This window comes from Pogona vitticeps, chromosome 5, assembly GCF_051106095.1.
Source record: "Pogona vitticeps strain Pit_001003342236 chromosome 5, PviZW2.1, whole genome shotgun sequence".
Lineage (NCBI taxonomy): Eukaryota > Metazoa > Chordata > Lepidosauria > Squamata > Agamidae > Pogona > Pogona vitticeps.
In genome coordinates this window covers 177030302-177052549 of record NC_135787.1, presented here as the reverse complement: position 1 = coordinate 177052549, position 22248 = coordinate 177030302, and the positions used below count along the sequence as shown (strand labels likewise).

Below are 22248 nucleotides of genomic sequence, written 5' to 3'. Positions count from 1 at the left end.
TATATATTTATCATAACTCAATCAAGTCAAATTATCCATTCAGTTGTATCCAACCCTTGGTGATTTCATGAGTCAGCTCTCTCCATAATTTCTGATCTTGTACAGCTTCTTTCATAACTACATATTCCTTTAAAAATACTTGAGTTTGCTTAGCATTACAGCATTGGTTTTTCTTAATAAAGTACACAGACCTACTATACTTTCTGATCCACACCAGTCAGATACTTAGTATTGAAAACCCCAGTGTGGACACACCCTTGTGGAATCAGGAACTCAGAATTTAAGTCACCAGACTGATCCCATTTTGGAATTCATTTTCCCTCTCTTTGGCTTCAGTTATTTAACACTGAGGCCAATTAATAAAGTATATTTCGTTTTTCAACGTAGTCTTCTTTTCTACACAGTACTCTAGGTGGCTAAATATATAAGCCTTCCTAATTGTATATTATTTCATAGAATCCCAGAACTGTAGCACAGAAAGGGACCCCAAGGGGTCATTGAGTTTCTTGCTAAAGTGGGAAATCCACGGCTAAAGTATTCTTAACAGGTGGCTGTCCAACCTCTCCGTAAAACCCTTCAGCAAGTCTACCAGGAAATTTTTTAAAGGTGACTTACAAAATAAATAGCTTCAAAGAATTGTCCATTGAGTCCTACCCCTGTCAAGGAGGCACAGCAGGGAATCTTAACTCCCAGTTACATTACTTTAATCGGTACTTGTAAAGTAATTACAAATTACTTTGTAATTTAATTGTTTCAGTAATGTAACTCCATAAATGGTGGAGTACAACATTCCTCTCAACAAATTCTATTGAAGTGTACATATACAATGTGCTGCTTTCTACATCAATCTGTACACATTAATTATGTTGACCACGGGAGGGCGGTGCAGATCTTCACAAAATAATCAAGACGTGCCTGGAAGCCTGGGTCTAAATTGAGAAAAAAACAAAAGTGCACTGTCAGGGCTAATTCACCTGTCAGTTCAGTGCATGGCAAGTTTTTGCTTGCTGTCATTCTGAATTCATATATAGTTATGTAAATACGGGTGCTGCTCCACAAACTGGAATTCTTGCCCACAATCAGGCCTGAAGGGAGTTCAGAGTGTGCCATATTTCTGCCTTGTCTTGTGTGAGAGAAGAAAATAACTAGTCATGCATTTTTAAGAGTGACAGGATCAGTTGATCCTTGGTTGCTTTAACAGGAGAAAATCCACAAAACATTAGCTATAATTGGGCCAAGGTTGGCCCCAAAGGAATTAGTTTTATAAAGCAAAACAAAAACATAATACAATGATGGGAGATAATCTGTCATTCACTTTTGTTCTTATAGTCAATTCTTGAACCTGGAACATCATGCTGACACAGTTAAACAACTTTATTATGGCAACATATGGGTATATATATTTTTTTCTTGTCATAAACCCTAGGCATTCACTGGACTAATTTCCTGACACAATATGTTCTTGCACAACAGTTCTTAAGGTTTTTATGTGCATTTTTATTGGATGAACTTTTTCATGCACACTAATTTAACATAGAACTTGGTCCTGTCTTATCAACATAAGGATGTTGCTACTCTTTTTTGAGTCACATGTGTAATGAAACTCACACTGACAATAGGTAGCAGTATCTCTACTAGATTTTGTAGGGATTTGAGAAACCATTTACCAAGTGATAGCTAACCACTATCTAGAAACCACCACAGAATAAGCTGGGTTTTAATATTATTCTGTCAAGTGACAAAGACAATCTTAGCATACTTCTGTGCCCTATCCGAAGTTTGGGGAAGCAGGATGATATCTCAGCTACAGAGCTTGGAAGTTAATTTCTTGGGTACAGGTCTAGACTCCTTCAATCAGCATGAATTCTTGTTTGGAGCCAAAACAGCTCTGCTTGACAGAAAAATGAGTGAATAGCTTTTCAAAGGAAGATTTCAAAGGACCTTCTAGGATGTACTTCATGGGTGCAATTCAGAGAAAGTATGCCCAAGGACCTATGAAGACAATTAGTACCAGTGGCACATAAGTACATTTATACATGAGATTCCCCCAACACACACTATCTTTTTTTAAGTATAAAAAAAGTTTAAAAGTTGGTCCAACTTTTCCTCATAACCTTCCCCAAAAGGTAAATCACAATGATTTTAGTTTCAGAAATGGGAAAATGGAAACAGAAGGATACTGACTTGTGGTATAGCCAGTAATTCTGTCAACATGATGGAACTGGAATCAAAGTCTAGACCATACTGGACTTTTTTCTAATGGGGAAAAATGCAAATATTCCAGTTTGAGTTTATGAAAGAATCATTCATGCTTTTAACAACTTATTCATATGAGCTCATAAAGAGAAAGTATATTCCTCACTAAATCTCTTCCATCACCTGCTTTGTCTGTTTATTAGCTACTAACCCCTTGTGTCACCTCTTTGTATATATGTCTAATTTATCAGTTTCTTGTAGATTGTCAGCAGCCTGCTGCCTCCATACCGCCACACGGCTCACAACTAGCCAGGAGGCAAGACTGCCAGACTGTCAGGTAATGTTCTCCTTACTTCTCCTTTTGGTCTGCACTGCATGCTGTAATCAGTTTGCCCCAGAGGCAAAGGCCATGCCCCCCCTTCCTTTTTCTATACACCTATCATCACTCCTGCTCCTAATCACCACCCTATCCTTGCACTTCTCTTTTGGTATGTTTTGCCTTTAAAACATTTTAAAGATTTTGCAGTTGATATACGTGGGACTACACAGCCATGTGACATTCATGCAGTCAATCCTGACCACCTGGTTGCACAATTTATATAATTACTGCACTTGCATGAGAGAACACCATGGGGGAAAACAACAAAGAGTGCTGTAAAAGTTGAAAGCCTAACATGCTGTATTTAGTGTAAGCTTGTGTAACCTGGTAGCCTGCTCCTTCACATTCATTAGGCTACAGTCTGTGAAAGCTTGTGCAAAATAAAACGTGCTAGGCTTGAAGATGCTGCAAGATTTCTTGTTGGTTTTGCTGCAACAGGTTAACACAACTGTCTACCAGTACCAAATTTCTACCATGAGGAGGAAGTTCCCACCTCACTATGTGTATTGGATGAACTGCTCGTGGCAAGTATTCCTACAGTTCAGTCGTACAGCACCCCATGCAAACAATTTTGTGAAGTCTGAATTAGGATTCAGAGGAAATTAATCCCTTGCAGGATGATGGCTAGCAAATTAAGGTACATAGGCATGAATGTCCAAAAGGCAGGCAAACTGTGGTTAGGTAGTAGCTCTGGCAGGCAGCTACCTGAACACCTGAACCACATATTATCTTGGCAACATGCTTAGGACTGGCTGTGCTTCTTTATAGGAGACACTGCTTTTTTCGTAGGCAGGCCTCAGGTTTGGTACCTGGAATCTTTAGAGAGGGCCTGTCTAAGATCCTGAGAACTGCTGCTGGTTGGTATAGACTGCTCTTGACTGAACGGACCTATGATGCAGCTTAGTAGAAAACAGTATTCTGTGTTTCTAGCTGCCTTCGTCCCCTTATTGAGAGAAAGGTGGTCTAGAAAAAAAACAAACAAATAAAAGAAATAATAAAATAAAAATTATAATTTAGCAGAAATCTTTAGGATGATTCACATCAGGAATACAACACGTGGAAGGATTTCCAACCTTTCTTCCTCATGCTGCTTTCTTAATTTTACAAGAATAAATAGAGCATTAGGATGAGCTAACATCTTACAGTAGATGTATAAGAATTAACTTCATTTCCTTTTTTATTTATATAACAAACAACAATCGAAGGAATACAATTAAGGGGGGAAAGGAAAGAAAACAGAACAATACAAAACATAGGTACGGGGAAGTTATACCAATAATACAATATCTAGTATAATCTTGACTCCATGGCTGTGTTACAGTACTAAAATTCATAACATATGCTATGTTCTATACTCATGTTTGTTTCTGGGCCCAATCATAAACCATTTCCAAGCTTTCTTTAACATATCGTCTCGGGTTCTCACGTAATGCCTCTGACATGCTATCCATTTCTGCAATATCCAATAATTTTTTAACAACTCCTCCATCTTTGGATTTTCCTGATTTTTGCATTTCTGGGCGCAGATCAACCTTGCAGCTGTAAATATGTGCATCAACATATATTTAATTTTTTAACCAACCATTTATGGTATTATATTCAGCAAAAACATTTCTGGTTTAAAAGCTATTTTTTTTGTATAATACCTTGTGTAATATCTTTTATCTGTCTCCAGAATCTTTTTATTCTGTCGCATGTCCACCACTGTGAAAAAAGTCCCAAGTTGCTCACAACACTTCCAACATGAGTTGCTAACCCCTGATGCCATTTTTACCAGTTTTACAGGAGTAAAGTGCCGTCTATCAAATATCTTTAGAACATTTTTTCTCAGGTTTACTGGTTTAATCCATCTATAGCCATAATTCCACATTCAAGTCCAATCACCTATGTCTATATAATGACCAAAATTTGTGCCCATTTAATCATTACTGCTTTCATCCTTTCATCCTCTAAATTATATTCTAACAAAAAAGTATACATTTTTGTATAACCTTATCACTAGTATAAATCCATAACTCATCCACCTGAACCTTCCCTTCATAAAAAATCCATTAGAATCAAGGTTAAAAAAAGAAAAGAACTTCATTTCCTCATGTATTTTAGTGTTTACCTAAGATCTGGCTGGGTGTGGTTCACTTATTCCTTTCTCGCAGAACAAATTAAAAATTTCCAGACAAGAAGTTGGTATTAGTCTGTCTCAGCACCTTAGCAAAAGGGAAAAAGAAAGGGTAGGACAATGTTAACTTAAAAGACTGACAAAGGTTTTTGATTGTGCACTTTTGTGGATGAAAATGAAAATCTTCTTCAGACACAGTTTTTCAAAGTGCAAAGCAACTGTATTGCATTGTTTAATTCCAGTCTGTCTATTTATCCAATCTTGAAAGTTGGTTGACAGTTTCCTGATTTAAAAATATCCCTGGTGAACAATAAATCTTGGTAGCAGTAGGTGATTTGTTATGACACAGATTTTTTATACTAAAACATGGAATTAAATTTCCTTTTTTATCTTGAGAAAAAATGAGATTTTTTTTCTTTTCATCCTTCCTCCTTATATTTATATTTCTGGCAGGAGGTCTTCTTTGTGAATGGGAAAGAATAGACATTTTCTTTCAGACTAGGTATAACCAGGTGGGATAGCAAAACATTTAATGGCTTAATAATGCTTGTGGAGGTACTGGCAGGGGTGTGGTGAAAACGTTATGCGTATTACCTGTGTTGAATGAGCTGAAACAGTCCCACTGAAGAGGGACATACATACTTGAATCTTTTCTGTAACAGTATTGTTTTCCCACAGTTTCCAGGAGCTTGCACATTTTGTACAGATACCACATTCTGACAATGTAATAAAATGTTACTCTCTCCCTTGCTACTGAGATAATCATGTAGTACTGTATATTCAACTGTATCTCTCATCTCTTGGATAGGGTCTCTAGTACTGCTGACAGTAACAGATGTACAATAGTTCCCATTGTCCTTCCATGTTCATGCAATTCTTGGAATGTTTTAGAACAGTGGTTCTTAACCTTGGGTTAGTCAGGTGTTTTTGAAGTGCAACTCCCAGAAACCCCAGCCAGCACAGCTGGTGGTGAAGGCTTCTGAGAGTTGCAGTCCAAAAACACCTGAGTAACCCAAGGTTAAGAACCACAGTTTTAGAAGGATTGATTTACTTTTGAGTCATGCTTCCTCATGGCATGCATTTCAGGGAGTGTTGCCATGTTAGTTTACTTCATCAATTCTAGCCAGTTTAATTTGGCACAAGCTTTTGTGGACAAATGCAGATGCATGTATGTTTGTGTAGTCTTAGATTAAAAATTACAATTTTGGACAATAGTATCCCTTTCCCAATAATAGGGAAGGCAGTTATGATTTTTGAGGTATTTTGGACTGCAGCTTCCATAATCCCTTGCCACTGGTTATGCTGGCCAGTGCTGGTAGGAGCTGCTGACGAAAATAAAATGAAACAAGAAGTCTGAAGGCCCACAGTTGCTCACCCCTGACCTATAAGAATACAGTACTGTATAATTTCAGTATTTTAACACAATGGCAACATCCTGTTGGCATAAATTTATGCCAGAGTAACCTAGATTGGATGTTGCAGTTCTTAAAATTTAAACTGATGGAGGTTCCAAGGCTCCTTAAGTCTCACTTTTGTCCTGGGGAAACCTTTTTGGGGGATCGAGAGAGTCTTTAAAAATAAAATAAAAAATCACTGCTGGATCGCCACCAGGAGTCCCTTTTTCAGCAGTAGTGATCCTCTGGTGATTTTTACTATTAAACATGCTCCCCATCCCTAGTCCCAAGGCACCCAAAGGCTTCCTCAGAGCAAATCGGAATCATAGGGAGCCTCAGAACCTGAAGGGAGAAGAAATTTTCCATTAGTTTAAGTAAATTCTTTCCAGCACCTGATCTGGGCCACACCCTTGTACATTTATGCAACAGGATTTTGTCCAGCAAATCAAAGGACTATCTTATGAAGTGAAAATGCTTTAGATTTTTGTTTTTACAGCAAATCTGCTTCATTATATAGATTGGTTTAATTTTAGTTTTTTAAAAATTTGGAAGCCTAGAAGAGTTGCAGAGAAGATGGGACTTCTGTGTTCCTGCTACCCATCCATCATAGGTTTTGGAGATCCTTACCTCTCAAAGAACTTCAGACATGTGCAGGAAAATCTGGTGTGACTTGGGTCACAATCACCCTCTTAGCATGACTTATTTAGAGTTGCTGAGTATAATTGTTTCAGCATTGGTCCATAGAGACATACTTTCCTAATTTATACTTATGGATGACTTTGGAAAAATATTATGAAAAGATAATTAAAGGCACCTAGGTATAGCAAGGTGAAAGGCAAACTGAAGAAATCTAAGCAGGCATCCTAAAATCTATCATTCGAATGAAAAAAGAGTATTTTTGAGTCTTTAACTACAGGATTATTTTTATATGATATTTTATTGAAAACAAATTAATAAATTTTATCAAATGGAGATCAGAGAGTGAACTCTTCCTTTTTTCACATCAGCCTCTACTCATGAAAACTGAATTATTGCTGTCTGCATTGCACAGCTCTTAAAATGTGATCTATAATTGTGAGGCAGATACATATAAGAAGACTATATATTTATTATACACTTATAGACCTGGGTACTTCCAGTACTTTGCTAGTTTACTTCCAGTACTTCTTACTAGTTTACCATATTATTATCAATAGGCATTTAACTGGTTTACCTAACTATTGTTAAAGATTTATTGTTCATTTAATTTAAATAATAATAGATCCCACTTTCTACCAAAGAAGCAGTCAAGGTGGATTTATAACTATAATAGCTACAGTAACGTAATGGAAATACCAAACACATTTGTGAATATTTTGCCCCTATTGCAAGGGAGAGGGAGATGGAGAGAAAAAGATGAAAAATTATGCCAGGGCAGCAAACACTTCACCTTATAGTAGAGATGAGGCATTAAAAATTAAAAACTGTAGATAGCCAAGCAAGAAATCTTCATATTTAGCAATGTGCAAAGTCTGCAGCTACTAGAGAAGAAGTAACGCTCCTCCTGGAAAACATGCTGCACAAAAAATTCATACAGAGATACAGTCTTCACCTGCTGCTGGCTTGAGATCGATCCACTGGCACCAGCAGCCCTCCCCCCAAATTACTCCCGGTGGGATGCATCCTACTGCAAAGAAAAGGGTTCCCCCCTCCTGGTTAAAGAGCACTCCCAGATGACAAACCTGATCTGCCAGGAGGAGCGCAACTCCTTCTTGAAAACAGGTTGAATCCCAATCCTTGAATCTGACTCCTGTACTGACCAACACCACTTCTGTCTTATCAGGATTTTGTTCCAGTTTGTTCACCCTCATTCCTCCCATTATTGAGCTCAGGTAATGTTAAAGGGTCTTGACTGCTTCCTTGGTGCTGGGAATAAGGTGTAGTAGATGTCAAATAATATAGGAAATAAGGTGGGGCCCTGAGGGGTGCCACAGGCCAAAGGCCATGGTGTTGAACAGTGCTCTCCCAACAGCACCTCTTGTGTATATCCTGATGGGAAGGAAGGTTCAGAGCCACTGGAACACCATGCCCCCAACCTAGCTGGAGCATCCAATAAGATTCTGTGGTCAAGGGCATCAAATGCTTCTGAAAGGTCTAGGAGAACTAATAAAGTTGTGCTCTCCTTATCCAGTGTAGATGTAGGTCATCTACCAAGGTGACCACAGCAGTCTCAGTCCTGTATACCAGGCAAAAGCCCGACTGAAATAGGTCCAGATAATTAGTGTCACCCGAGAGTGCCTGGATTTGCAGGGCCATCACCTTCTCAACCACCTTAGCAAAAAAAAATGGTAAATTTGAGACTGGTCTATAGTTAATCAAACTCTTGATCAAGATTAGATTTCTTTAAAAAAAGGTTTCACAGCAGCTTTCTGTAGGTTTGTTTATATTCTTTTTGTTTAAGTTATGCACACAATTTTTTAAAAAAAGAAATGTTGACTTTAAAATTTGCTTTCAAGAAACTGTCCAAGAACTTTGCAGAGTTTCCTTTTCTTTTTCAGATTAAAATGAGTTCACAACAAATGTTCTTTTGTCTCCCATCTACTTTCATGGGGGTCATCAAGAGGAAATAGTTTCTCATGGCAGCAGAGCACAGTTTTTCATGTTATTGTCAAACTAATAGCCTTTAGTACTATGTGAATGGGCCCTTCCTTTTCTGGACCTTTTAATGTCCTTTCACTCAGGGCTGGCCCAAAATATTTTACCACCTGTAGTGGAGCAAAATAGCATGCCCTCTCCTTGCATTCACATATTTACCAAGTTTTGAATATCCAAGGCCAGCCAGTTTGAAAAGTGGCTGTACCTTGGTTCCCAAGATGTACATTAACTAGTTCAGTTCAGTATAAGCCAGTTAAGCAACTGTTGTAAGCAGCATTCTTGTATATGTTAAGCACCATCAAGTTGGAACTGCCTTAGAATAACCTTAATAAGTTTTTCAAGATATGTGAGACATTTAAGAAGTGGTTTTACCAGTGCAACACCCTCCACATGAGTTTCTATGGCTAAGCAAAATCATATTGCCCAACATGCATTTGGTCCAAGGAAGAAGGGTTGATAGATAATTGAGGATACATAAATATATTCAGAGATCTTGCTGTTCCTTCAAACATGAAAAAACTAGTGAGCTTATTAATTCTAGCACTGTTGGCTGTCCATAATTTTAGTGTTTTTGGATTTTTCCGCACAGATTAAAGTGATTAAACCAATACTTTTAAGTCCTTAAAACTGTTTAATAGTTGGTCTGGTTGAAGTATTTTTCATACAATATATTGATACCACATTGTTCATAGTTATTCTTTTCCTTCTCCTTCTTCAAGAAAAAGCTGAAAGCCCTTGCTTGATTTTGAGAATTTGGCTTTGAATACTATGGCCAGCTCAGCCCCATCTTCTATTGCAGACTTGTGGCTTTAAGTATTATTTAAAATGAACCTTCACATTCATATTATTTTGCCTTCAAATATTGCTCTAAATCCTGTTGCTCAGTACTGTATAGTCAATTGCACTATAATAGGCCCACTGAATCAATGGGGACGCGGTGAGCCAACTCCTCCATACACTCCATTGATTCAAATGGACCTATTCTAACTGTGACTTACCATGCTGAGAAATAGTTTTGGCCAACGTGACACTATTTTTGTTCTCTGTGAACAAAAAAAAAAATCAATTCCTGTGTTATATGAGCAGTTTTTATGGCGTTTTAAGAACTCACAGGCATTTGTGTGATAATGTAGTAACTGTGTATACAAAGGCTTCATTTCCTTGAAAACAGAATTCTCTGTGCAGTTTTCTTTATAGACCTTAATGTGAATTTTAAACATTTCCTCCCTTCTTGCAATTTTCAGTCCTGATGTTGCTCCTCCAGAAGAACAGCCACATTCCAGCTCTCAGTGCGCCCCCCTCAACTGTCTACCTAAGCCTCCTCCTTAACCCTAACCTTCATATGCAACTCAAGAGAAATGGGGGAGCCCCGTATGATACAAACTGAGTCAGAGTTCTCACAGCAAAGGTACAATTCGTGCCGAAGGAACAAGAAAGCATTACGGCCATGTTGCTGCATTGATGAGTCCGGATACATTTACAGACTTAATAACTGAGGATGTATGGAAGAGCATAAAGCACAGTGCCCAAACTGTTAAAGATCTTTTAAGGTTCCTCTGATTAAACTCAGAAAATCATGACTACGGTTTGGAAGTCAAAACATGTTCCTCCCAGCTGTTTGCCTTGTACTGCTAATGTATTGGGAACCTAAACTGTTACTGATACAAAACAAAGTATGTTACAAAACCTTATTTTGACAGTTCAGTTACAACCATCAACCTGTTTTCTTTTCTATAGTTTAAAAAGTGTTCAAGATCTACCTTTTGAGATTTTTTAAACTGTATTTGCACCATAATGAGATGATGTTATTAAAATGCAGTCCATATTATGTGTTTTTATTCTATTGATATTTTTTAAAGTGATGCAGAAACGTTTTACATTGGGAATGATTTGTTTTCCAGTTAGGGATTTTATTTTGTAATTGAAGATTGGTCATTTGGCCAAAGGGTGTGTTTTTTCTTCTTCTTAATTGCACAAAAATATTGAAAGTGAGTTGAATTAGAATGTGAACTTTGGGATAAGCCAGAGAAAGCTGGACATGCCTAAATCCCACTGAAATGAGTAGGTACATTATTTGAAGCAGTTACATTTCACTGATTTCAATAGAATTCTGGTGTGCCTAACTTTCTCTGTATTGTGCTCAATGACTTTTATTTTTCTGCTGCACTGGTATTGTTTATGCACTTCTTTTTTTAACTGATAGGAAGTCAGCTGCTGGTTGTTTTACAACTAAGGTGAGTTACTGAACAATGCATTGATAATTGTTTTGTGGGTTTTTTTGTGGTTAATTTTTGTTTTGGGAAGCCCTCTATTTTCTTCTTCTCAGACAAGCTGATGACTTGGTGCTGCTCTTTTTTCTGTTTGGAATTCAGACAAAAATGCAAATGAACTTGAAGTAAACATGCTGTGTTTTATTATAATTGAGATATTTGAGATTTTCTTTACTTGCTGTTCCTAAATTCAGTATTACCAGGTCAAGGCCTTATCTTGGCACAAGAAAGAGATGAAAAAGAGTATGACAAAAATAGCATCTTTCCACTTGCATCCAATGGTGTAGTTAGCTGCACAGATGGCACTGATGTCTTAGATAAACAATTCTAATACATTTTTTCTTGCCAAAACTCTCCATAACTAGAAAAGATCTAGCTCATTGTCAGTCTGATGACAAATACTCAGGTGAAACATAATACAAAGATTTTGTTCCTACGCTGCATGGCACTCCTGCCACAAAAAACCTTCCTGTAACAGGAATTTTTGTAAAGTGGTGGATATAGAAGAAAATGATTAGTCACATGTGTTTTGTGTAATACCTGGTAGTGAGCCAGACTGCTGACCATACCTTGAGCTATCACAGTGATGCTTCTGTTAAGTTCCCCAGATAGTATGTTATGCATCACAGCTAATCGGCAGCATTCTTGCAATCAAACTAGCAGTCGTGATACATTTAGAATAATCAAGGTCTGGGTAAAGCAAAAGCAAAGCAAAGCGTGCTGCTTTTCTACTTGTGCAGTCGAATTTGTTCATGTGACCCATGGAAACTGGTAAGATGACTTAAGCCATGCAGCCATTTTAAAAGAAATCAAAAGCAGTTGGGAGAATTTGGTGTAAGTCATCTGAATTTGAGAGGAACAAAATTATATACAGTATTTTAAAACAACAGTAAGGTAAGGGAACATCAGCCAAGGAAATAGGAAAGTCTAAGTGTCCAATCCTTGTGCCTAAAAATCATTATCACAACAAAACCAGTAACCAAGGTGCTAAAAACAGGAATAATCCTAATCAGCAATTCATATACCTGTATTTACATCAGAGCAGTTGAGTTTCTGCAAGAGTTACAGGTGGAAGGTAATTTACCACTGGAATCTACAAGTCCATTGAAAGTTAGCTCTTTTGTCCCTTAAGGGTCAATAAGCAGTATTATAGGGAAGTAATTAAATGGAAATACATTGACTTTAAATGTATGTGATAGTCATATACTGCTCTGCTGTTACAGTACAAACTTTGCAGTCCTTTGCACTTATTCATGTTTTCATGTTGCTTATCCTATGTTACATTTAACACATATGCTGTATGATATGCTCATATTTTTATCAGATATGTTAACAGTAGAACATCTGTCTTCAGCTCTTATTTTAGCTGGGATTCTTTCATTATAAATTAACCAAGTTGAACTGACAATTCCTGTTAGCCTGCTGGGAACTTCACATACAAATATATTGCATTCATTTCACCTTACACCTCGCCCTCCAGCTTGACATCATACGACTTAAAATATGAAGAACTCAATCTAAAAAAAGTGGTAGTCTCATGAGTATAATATTGGTGAACACTGAATTGAGCCTATGAAGTGTTCATTTGGTTTTCTTTTAATTCGGTATAATCCAGTCCAAGTTATGCATATTGATTTCAGAGTGAGAGCTAATTGCACATTTAGATTTCAGCCGCTGAAATCAATAGGCCTTGTGTTCAGCTTTGTCTGAATTGTGTCCTTTATTTTTACTGTATTTATTTTTATTCTATCAAAGAGCTATTTCAAAGGCAAAAATACCCCGCAATATATTTGGGCATGTTACAGTGAATTGTCTGTATTTTCAATATGAAAACATGAGAATTGTTGCATATGTCATAACTGTTGATTTTTATTTTTACAAAATAAGTTTTGGAATGATAAAAACATACTTCTCATTTAAATAATTCAGTGAAATACATTTAAGGTTACAATTTTATCCATGTATTCAGAATAAGAACCACTGAACATAATGGGACTTTCTTACAAGTAACAAATGCATAGGATTGCACCATATGTTACCATAAATGCATACCATAATTGCACCATAAAGCTTCAGTCCTGGTCTCCAAAGTAAGTTACAGTGAACACAAGGTTGAATTGTGGAAAATGTAAGTTTCTTTTTGAGATGGACTATAATTTTTAATTAGGGGAATATTATTATTTTGATAGCAATTTCTAGAAGATTCAGAGTATCACTGGTCATTACAATTAGGTCATCAGTGGAATTTCTTGAAAATAAACCCTTGACTATCAAAAATAGTATGTCTCCCAATCCAGCAAAGGTCATGCATAAGTGAGTCTACCTATTCTCATCCACATCAAGAGAGAGGTGATACATAGGTGTTCATACACAGTGTACACTGGCAATAGGAAGGGGATGTACAGTGGAGTTCTGCTTGCATCACTGCATGCAAGTTGGCTTTCCTATGCATCAGAACACCCAGTGCCAACCTTTAGTTTTGGAATGTGGATCTCTGCCTGACTGTACTCTTCTTGTGTGCAACAGTAGGTTCATTCACATTTGCTTCTGGATGTGGGAAGTTCCTAATGTATGCTGGTTGATGCATTTGTTGTAAATTGCTAGAAACAAGAAAACAATTCAAACCGAAAGCAAAAATCACAGAATATTACAAAATAAGTAATGGTGCTCAGACCTCCACCCCCATTCCGCAGTCTTAACAGTTGTTTATAAGAAAGCACCTTTCAACCATGAGAAACTTCAAGCCTTTTTAATTGCAATGTTTTTTAAACAAAAACACATTGTCAACAAAGTTTGCTTAACTCAATCTCACTGCTATTAACACTGGATCTAAACCTGATAGCAAAAGAGGAGTTGGCCAATGCTTTATGATATATTGGGCAATTCTGTACTACTGATGCCAATAAGAATTCAACCTGTTATCTGCTTTGTAAGGAATCATCTCTTTATTATTTGGTTCCTTTTGTTTGGTGACTATTGTACAACAGTTCATTTAGAATTATTTCTAGTTTTTGTTTTTGTTATAAAGCTGTTATCTATTTCTGAATTCCATGCACTGAGATCCTACATTAGAAGCACAGCCTTTAAAAACAATTATATATTGTTTGAAAAAATAGCATTTTTCTTTCAGGGTTCATACATGTATTATACAGTACCTGAAATGCACACATAGTGTTCAGAATTTTTCCCACCATTTTGTTAATATTTTTGGGTTAATATTCTCGATAAGATAGAAAAGCAATTAATTGCATTTAACCTCAAGGTCAGATGCATCAAATATGCAATCTTTTAAAAACTTGCATGAGATAATTTCATGTACCTTTTCCCATGACCATGTTGATAAAGCTAGAGAATTCTTATTTCATGACATTATTATTTTCCCTCCTAGCATACTGGGAATGCACAACTGATATAACTTTCATTAAGAAATGCATGGCTTAATCCCTCATTGCATTTTAATCTCTCTCCTGAAGAGCTCTTGAAAATCTCCTTTGTTAAATCAAAAGTTGTCAGAATGATAAAATGACAAGACAGAAAAAATATTACATTGCTGTGATAGGAGCTAACTTGTTATCAGACTGGAGTGGTGAGGGCCTTGTGTATCATGTTGTGTCTTGATATGAAGGTACATATGCTGTTTGTTATTATGCACTAATAGAAATAATAGTGATTGATTTTTATATTTTGCAGCGGAAACAAATTTTGTTTTTGTTGAACCATCAGCTTTATTATTAAATTTGGTGTGGAAATAAAAAATGTTTGGTACAAATGATAGGGGAACAATCTTGTCAACTAGCTGTGGGGGAGGGGAAAATAAATAAGAATAATCTAGTTTTAAAAATTATTTATTCATAGGTATGGCTTTGTGTACCATATCTTTGAATAAACTTAACTACACCTCATTACTTATAGACCTAGTGCTTCAACACTGTGGTTTGATTATTAAAGGGTTGATTAAATTGGTCCTTATAAGAAAAAGACAAAGACAAAACCTGAAAATCCTGATGTTTTGTGACTTTTGTAATCTATGAATGCTCCCTCTTTGCATGAATATCTTTATCTAATCAAACACAAAATGATGTATTGTGTTATATCCAAATGGTTTTAAATACTGGTGCAGTTTGTGTTAAAACACAGTTTGTATACTGTACATCTGCCTACTATAAAGGTTGGCTGTTCTTAAACTGAATTAAAGTTCTGTTGTAATGCCTTTTGGAGGATGAATGGAGTATTTCTAGACAGTGGAGAACACAGATAGATGTGCTTATTGACTTAAAAGTGGAATGTTAGAAAATTTTCTGTGTTGCAACTCTGATTTTAAAGCAAGAATATTTACTACTTCTGGATTCCAAAACCATTTGTTCTGAAAGTTTTGAAATAGCCAAATCAAACTCTCTCCCATCCTAGTCTTTATATTTGTAGACAATCCTAGATTAATTGCTTTCTGAGGGAATCATGTACTTGTACACGTGTGATATGATCATGCAATTGGAATGGTTGGGAAATGAAGACACTCCAGAATGGAAGAAACTAACACAGAAGTTGCTATACTGATCCTTACATAATTATGTTCCAATTACAATTATGGTGTAATGCATAACAATCCCAGTAAATAAACTGGCCATCTTTTGTTCATTCAATTCTGTGCTGTCTGTGTGTGCTTCCGTTTGTTGCCTTGTATTGTTTTGTTTACAGGCTGTTGCCTTGCTCCTTTTTTGGAGGGAAAAAGAAGGAATATGGATGCAAAAATCAATGGACAACCAAATTCATTGGGGTGTGATTTCTGATACCGTCTTTGAAATACAAAATCCTTGATGAGGAAATTGCAAACCTTTTTAGATCTTCTCCCTTTGATCCATAGCTATTAATAGTTCAGATAGCTGGCTAGAAAGAAGGATGACTTCTGGTACTTTAGTTGCCATACTTTATAGCTCATAAATAGATATATTATAAACCATGTCATAACAAAAATAAAAATGATCTCAATCTTAAATACTTGAAGCAACATTTTTACACATTTTTCCTCAACTTTAATGGCATGGAACTTCATGGAATGACATAATCAGCCTTAAGCCAGTAAGTCAAGGCTGTCTCACTCAATGGCTGAGATTTTGTTGCTTAATATAAGCAGACTTGTACATTTTGATTCATTCTTCGATGTTAAATAAATACTTGGTGCATGTATGTTCATCCCCGAATTACTGGGGTAGGGCCCTCTCTATCAATAAGGAACAATCTGAAACATGAATTTGCTTACATTATGCAAGAGGATTTTAGCTAATGTATTTATAAAATGAAATCGAACATGATCAAATGCAAAATTTGGCATAAGAATCTTGATTTGTGAAATGTACATTATGTAAAATAAATATAATTTAATTCCATAATTCTGCTGTGTTTGGCATAGGACATAAAAGAAACAGCAGGATTTGGAAACACTGGAAAACCTGCTTAGTTATAATTCTAGATTCTGAAATGTAATTTGTCAGAATTTAGAACTGTATGGACACTGTCTGATCCACAGTGATTCCTGGGATGTGGAAATCAATAAGATGAATCACTTAATTTATAAGATAGGCTTGGGGAAACATGGCCAAAAAAATCACATGAGGTGACTTTTTATATGGGTGATTTTGGTGCAAGAAAGTGTCTGAACTGAAGCTAATATGGCTGATTTTTCTGCAGTGCCCCCTTTGGCCAGACTTGGGTAAGAAATACATGATAAATGTCTGCATGTCATCCCACAAATTACTAGTTCAAGACCTGTCCTAGTCTTGCCTCTTGACACTAATACCAGCTGTATCCCCCCAAATTTTGCAATAGGTTCATAAGCAGAAGACCACACTTCTTTTTTAAAAATCTGTTTGAAATATTTTTGGAATGGCTCTCCCCATCATTTCTTGGCAGTCTTCCATCCCTCATGCCCCAACAGACAGCAACAGAAAAACATACTTACACAAAATACATTTCTGCCATATGAATTCTATGTACATTTAGTTGAAAGTAAGTCCTGTCACGTTCAGTGGGGTCAACTTCTACTTAAACCCAATCGAAGTTTAAATAAAGCTCTAGGAAGCATCCCTTAAAATAGATTGTAAAAACTGAAAAATATCCTCCAGTATACAAAATGCACCAGTTATAAATCCTGCCTCCAGGGAAGACATAGTTTATTGAAATATTGCCATCTTAAAGAACTGACAATCACCAATAAAATAATGTTTTCCCACTATAAATGTGACAGTCTGGAAGAAAACAGCAACATCTTGGATAAAAACTTTTAAAGCACCCTCTACTTTTCCCCTCTATTTCCCCCCCCCACAACCGATTTTTCTCTGCCTTGGCAAAGGAGGTTGCAATCCCCATCAATTTCTCTCCCCCTCTTCTCTCAAGCCTTTACACCCCTGTTATCTCTAAGCTGCTAAAGAACATATGTACAAAGGGAAGAAAGTAAAAGTAGCAGTTGAGGCTTCATCTATTACCGTACTTTTTGAAGCCTGAATACAGTATAATGCTTCTGTCCTGAAATGACTTTCTAAACGATCCTGTACAATCCCAGTTCCTAAATATTTCTGTCATAGCTTGAGAAATACCGGTACTGTATAGAGAAAGTTTGCCTTCCTGTCTCAGGAAGCACAAATTAACAGAAAGTCATTTGATGATGTATGGGGTAGAGGGCAAGACAATCAAGGTATGCCTTTTACTGGCCATTATTTCCCACCTCAATGAAACGTATTCAGTTGGTGCTTAATGGAGCAGAGTGACAGTAACAGGTTGAAGGTGGGAAGGCAAAGAGACAAAGGAGCGAGAGGACAGATAACTAATAGGCCCAATTAAAAAGACCATTGGAGCTCAGCGGAGCCAGTTGTGGTTTTCTTTTTGACACCTCGAGCAGAGAAGTCCCACTGGAAAGACTGAAAATGCAGGGACTGCCATACTTAATGGGATCCGTCACAACTTTGCACGACGTCAGTCCTCAATCTGCACAGGATCGGGTTATTGGCAACTCGATCCGAACTTTCATAAGTTCGCCAGACAAAAAGGGAAAGCAGAACGGCAGGGGCCAACCTCCCCAATGGACTACCTGCCTCACCTACTCCCAGGTGAGGCGCTTAAAAATAAATAAATAAATAAATAAATGAAAGAAAGAAAGCGCGCCCGCAGGCGCGGTCAAAGGCAGGCCATCCCGGCGCGCGGCCGGGTGGCAGGACGCCAAACTTCGGCGGGAACTTCAAGGCGACCATGAGCGCCCCTCCCCTCCTTTCCCACAGCTCCGCTTTCCACTCTTGCGGGGCGGGGAAAATCGCCCTCCGGCCTCAGTCTCGCCTCAAGAGCCCCTTTTTTCTCCGCGCCTCTCCCACGCGTGGCGGCGGGGCAGGGAGGCCGGCGACCGCCCGCTTCTCTGTTTGGGGCGCTGAAACCCATTTCTCCACAGCTCAGGCGAAGGCCGGTCCTGGCGGTGACGAGAGCTGCAGCAACAACAACAACAAGAAGAAGCCGCCGCCAGCAGGAATATTAAGCGCCCGGTTCTGAGGGAAACTTGGGTGGGGGTGGGGGTGGGGGTGGGCCGGGCAGTCCCTGTCAGGGGCTGAGGGGAAAAGGAGGCGCCGGCCGTGGCTCTTTCCCTGAGGAGCGACGATAAGGAGGGCGTGCGTGAAAATGGACGGGCCGGAGAGCTCCAACTTCAGGCGGGTGGCCATCCGGAGGAAATCCAGCCCCAGCTTGCCCAGCGCTGCCTTGGTCCTCCAGGGCGCCGCCACCGCCTTGGCGCTTCCCCGTCAGGAGCGAAGGGAAGAGGCTTCGAGGGAACCGCAAGGGCCGCCCAGAGCAGGTAACCTGGGCGCCTCAGCCGCTGGCTCTGAGCCAGGGCCTCCCCTCTCCTTCCCTTGGCTTTTCACCTGTTCCGGGGTCCCGCCTTGCCGCTTCCCGGGTGTCAGGTGGTCGTGTGGTGGCGGCTCCTGAGGGTTGGTGTCGGTGGCCGTGGTTCATGCGGCAGGCGGGGCTTGGAAAAGGGACACCACCCCCCCGCGACCTCTCTCGCTGGGCTGCCCTGCCGTCTCGAAGTCGTCCCTTTCCACAGACGGCTAAAAAAAAAATTAATAATTGATTACCCGAAGAAGAGATGCCTAGGAGTCTTGTGGAGCAAAGCAAAGGACGATCATGGTGCTATAATATGTGGCTGGCTGGATAGCTCAGTGAGTTAGACATATGACGGCAGAGCCAGAGAATGAGAGTTCAATTCCAACCCCCCCCCCCGTGCACTACACAGGAGAAGAGGCTAGCCTGTGTGGCCTTGGGCAAGTTGCACAGTCCCAGGATGCCTGCAGAAGGCGTAAAGGGAAAATCTCTTCTGAGTATTCTCCACCTAGAAAACCCTGGAAAGGGTAGCCATAAGTTAGAATTGATTAATTAATTATAATATGAACATTCATGGGTAGCTGCCGGTCTAGATGGGGTGGAGGGAGCAAGGGGCTTACTCTGGATGCACCAGAGTAGACATGTTAATACAAAAAGTTTGCAAAGTAATCAGAATTTAGTTAAGAAGCATTGAGGCGGCTGTTTAAAGGAACAGCAGCATTTTGCTGCCGTGGCTCTTGTGATCTCCACCCTGCCACCCCCGCATAAATGCTTAAAGCATTTTTCACTGAGATCAACTTGGAACAATCATGATTAGGATCATGCTTTGTTTTCTTTCCATTGCAGTCAATTTAAAATAGCATGGCGTAATAAGAGTTTTGTTTTGATTGGCAGGAGGGGAGGGTCTCATATTTATATCTTTGTATATAACTGAAATATTTAAGCTAAAAGACTGAGAAGGTGTAATTAAAAATACTGGTCCAGTTGAGCCAAAATGTTCTATTGGCATCAGTGGCACAATTGAAACATTAGGTTACATTTCTTCCAACTATAAAAGATGAAATATCTTTCTCCAGTTTACTTACACTGACTTATGCTAGCTGGTTTTTTTTTCAAAGATCTGTAGGAAGATTTACTTGTTAACAATACTTAATTGTTTCTGTGTTGATACTGTTACATGTTGTCAAGTTGCTCCATATTAGGTTGACCCTAATATGGCTTTTGAAATACAGTACGTCAGATGTTCAAGGAGTGGCTTACAGTACTTGTTGCCACCTACATTGAGTTTCCATAGTTAATCAGGAAATTGAACCCAGGTCTCCTGAGTACAGTACTTATCCAAGACAACATCTCACTGGCTCTCTATTGTAATACTTTACTTTTATCATCATATGTGTTATTTATATAAGCAGAAAAATAATTCCACTAATCCAGTGGATATAAGTTTCCTAGTAAAAGCAAAATGAAAGTTGAAGCAGGATTTAAAATCATGATTTAAATGTAAACATTAGATTTTTTTTAAGATTTAAATTAAAAAAATAATTTTAAGATTTGAATTGTGATTTGACAAGTTATTGCTTCATATCCAACCTGTTCTGAAGCAGATTTTGAAACATCCTCCCAGCACTTCAGTATGCAAACTCTAACCAAACAATATTAAAACCTCAGTCTGGGGAAGCAGAATTTTTGGAAACAGTCAAAATCAAAGCTTCTTTTACAGCAGTAAGCCTCTGTCCCATAGTTTAAAATAAACATGTTTCTGTGATGTTTCCTGACAGTTCCATTAAATTCTTTCAGAATGTACAACTCTTTCAGTTCAAGCCTTGAGAACAGATACACCTGGTATCTAAATGTACTACTTATATATGTGGGACTGAACATGTATAACTCCAAATTTTACTTGAAGCTTTCATCATTGAAGATAGTTTGTAGTCTAGATTGGATTTGAGGGTTCCACATTTTATCTAAATCCAGCACTTGTTTGCCTTTCTTTCACTGAGTTTATCTGTTCCCTAAAACTCTATATTTAGTACATCTGTGTGAAGTAAATCAGGCTTAAAGAAACTGATTGTCTCAAGGTAGCCCAATAAATTTCATAGTTCAGTAAAGGGTTCAGTTCAGTGGTTCCCTATTTTTTTGACTCTTGTTCAAACAGTTCAGTGGTTTCCAATCTTTTTTTATTTGCGGCTTCCTTTACTTACTAGCCACTGACCACAGCTCCCCAGTACAGTAGAACTGCCATATCTATCTATCTATCTATCTATCTATCTATCTATCTATCTATCTATCTATCTATCTATCTATCTATCTATCTATCTATCTATCTATCTATCTATCTATCTATCTATCTATCTATCTATCTATCTATCTATCTATCTATCTATCTATCTATCTATCTATCTAATTTAATTTAATTTAATTTAATTTAATTTAATTTAATTTATATGGGATCTATGGGATCAGTACCCATGGTTTCATTTATTCACTGCCTGATTTTTTTTAAAAAAACCTCATTCATAAACCTTCCCATGGTGTATTACCAGAACTGACCGCTAGATGGTACCAGAGACTATGCTATATACCAGTGATGGTGAACCTTTTTGAGCGCGAGTGCCCAACTTTTTTATTTCAAAGTGCCAACACTGCAGCTAAACCTGAATACTGAGGTTTTAGTTTAGAAAAAAAACAACTGCCCCTGTACTGCAAGGGTTAAATGCTTCTTTCTCCCCCCCCCCAATGATAAGATTAACAGAGAAATGCGTACCAGTTCTCCAATCCCCCATCAGGCTAGACCAGTAATGTCCGCCAGTGCACCCTTCGGCTGGACCACCCTTCTGCTGGACCTTCTGCCGAAATCCAGGATTGGAGGACTGGTAAGTATTTCCTGATGGCAGTTTACAGCTCGTGTGCCCACAGAGAGGGTTCTGCATGCCAGCTATGGCACGTGTGCCATAGGTTCGCCATCGTTGCTATATACAGATACTTTGGTGGCCTGACTTCTCCAAGAGAAGCAGCTTCCAGAAATATGGAGAAGCTGCATTTTTTGGAAGGATGGGAGTGGGTAGGGAAGGCTCCCTTGTGAACAGAAGGGCAGGAAACTTAGTAGTCGGCCAAGGTTGCCTCTCTCCACCATGTACAGACAACAGAAATTACAAGTAAGGTGTTGTATGATACTCTGGATGTGTGTAGGGGGAGAAGTTAGAGGGAAGGATTAGAGCAGTGCTCCCTAACCTTTTCCGAACCACAGGCCAGTTGGGGTGGTGGTCTGTGCATGTGTGGGCGGGGCACCTGTGTGTGCATACACAGGTGGTGTGTGTGTGGTGTGGGCACCCATGTGCACATGTGCTGGTGGCTGGGGCTCACATGCATGGGCGGGGCACCCGTGTGTGTGTGTGTGTGTGTGTG

At 38.5% G+C, this 22248-nt stretch overlaps 2 protein-coding genes and 1 long non-coding RNA gene across 17 annotated transcripts in view; 2 read left to right on the top strand and 1 right to left on the bottom strand.

Annotated features, from left to right (window-relative positions):
* The window catches only part of BICD1 (BICD cargo adaptor 1), a 120121-nt gene extending 104492 nt beyond the window's left edge, over positions 1 to 15629 (top strand). For 8 of the 13 annotated variants that reach the window (XR_013536743.1, XM_020792185.3, XM_020792188.3 and 5 more), the window contains 2 exons: positions 2458 to 2533; positions 9964 to 15629. Coding sequence is in view for 12 of the 13 variants with exons in the window: in XM_020792185.3 (XP_020647844.2) it covers positions 2458 to 2533; positions 9964 to 10048 (161 nt within the window). In the remaining variant the exon portion in view is untranslated. Of the gene's footprint in view, positions 1 to 2447; positions 2534 to 9963 lie in introns of all 13 variants that reach the window. The other 5 variants (XM_072999917.2, XM_072999918.2, XM_072999923.2 and 2 more) reach the window with 2 other exon arrangements.
* Positions 2825 to 21567, bottom strand: LOC140707285 (uncharacterized). Its single transcript, XR_012087214.2, has 3 exons — positions 18885 to 21567; positions 4686 to 4779; positions 2825 to 4114 (listed from the first exon to the last, which is right to left on the bottom strand). It is a non-coding gene; the product is annotated as an uncharacterized LOC140707285 (long non-coding RNA).
* Positions 18506 to 22248, top strand: part of FGD4 (FYVE, RhoGEF and PH domain containing 4) — a 133683-nt gene continuing 129940 nt past the window's right edge. For 2 of the 3 annotated variants that reach the window (XR_013536745.1, XM_020792215.3), the window contains exon 1: positions 18506 to 18817. Coding sequence is in view for 1 of the 3 variants with exons in the window: in XM_020792215.3 (XP_020647874.3) it covers positions 18646 to 18817 (172 nt within the window). In the remaining 2 variants the exon portion in view is untranslated. The remainder of the gene's footprint in view (positions 18818 to 22248) is intronic. The other variant, XM_078376265.1, reaches the window with a different exon arrangement.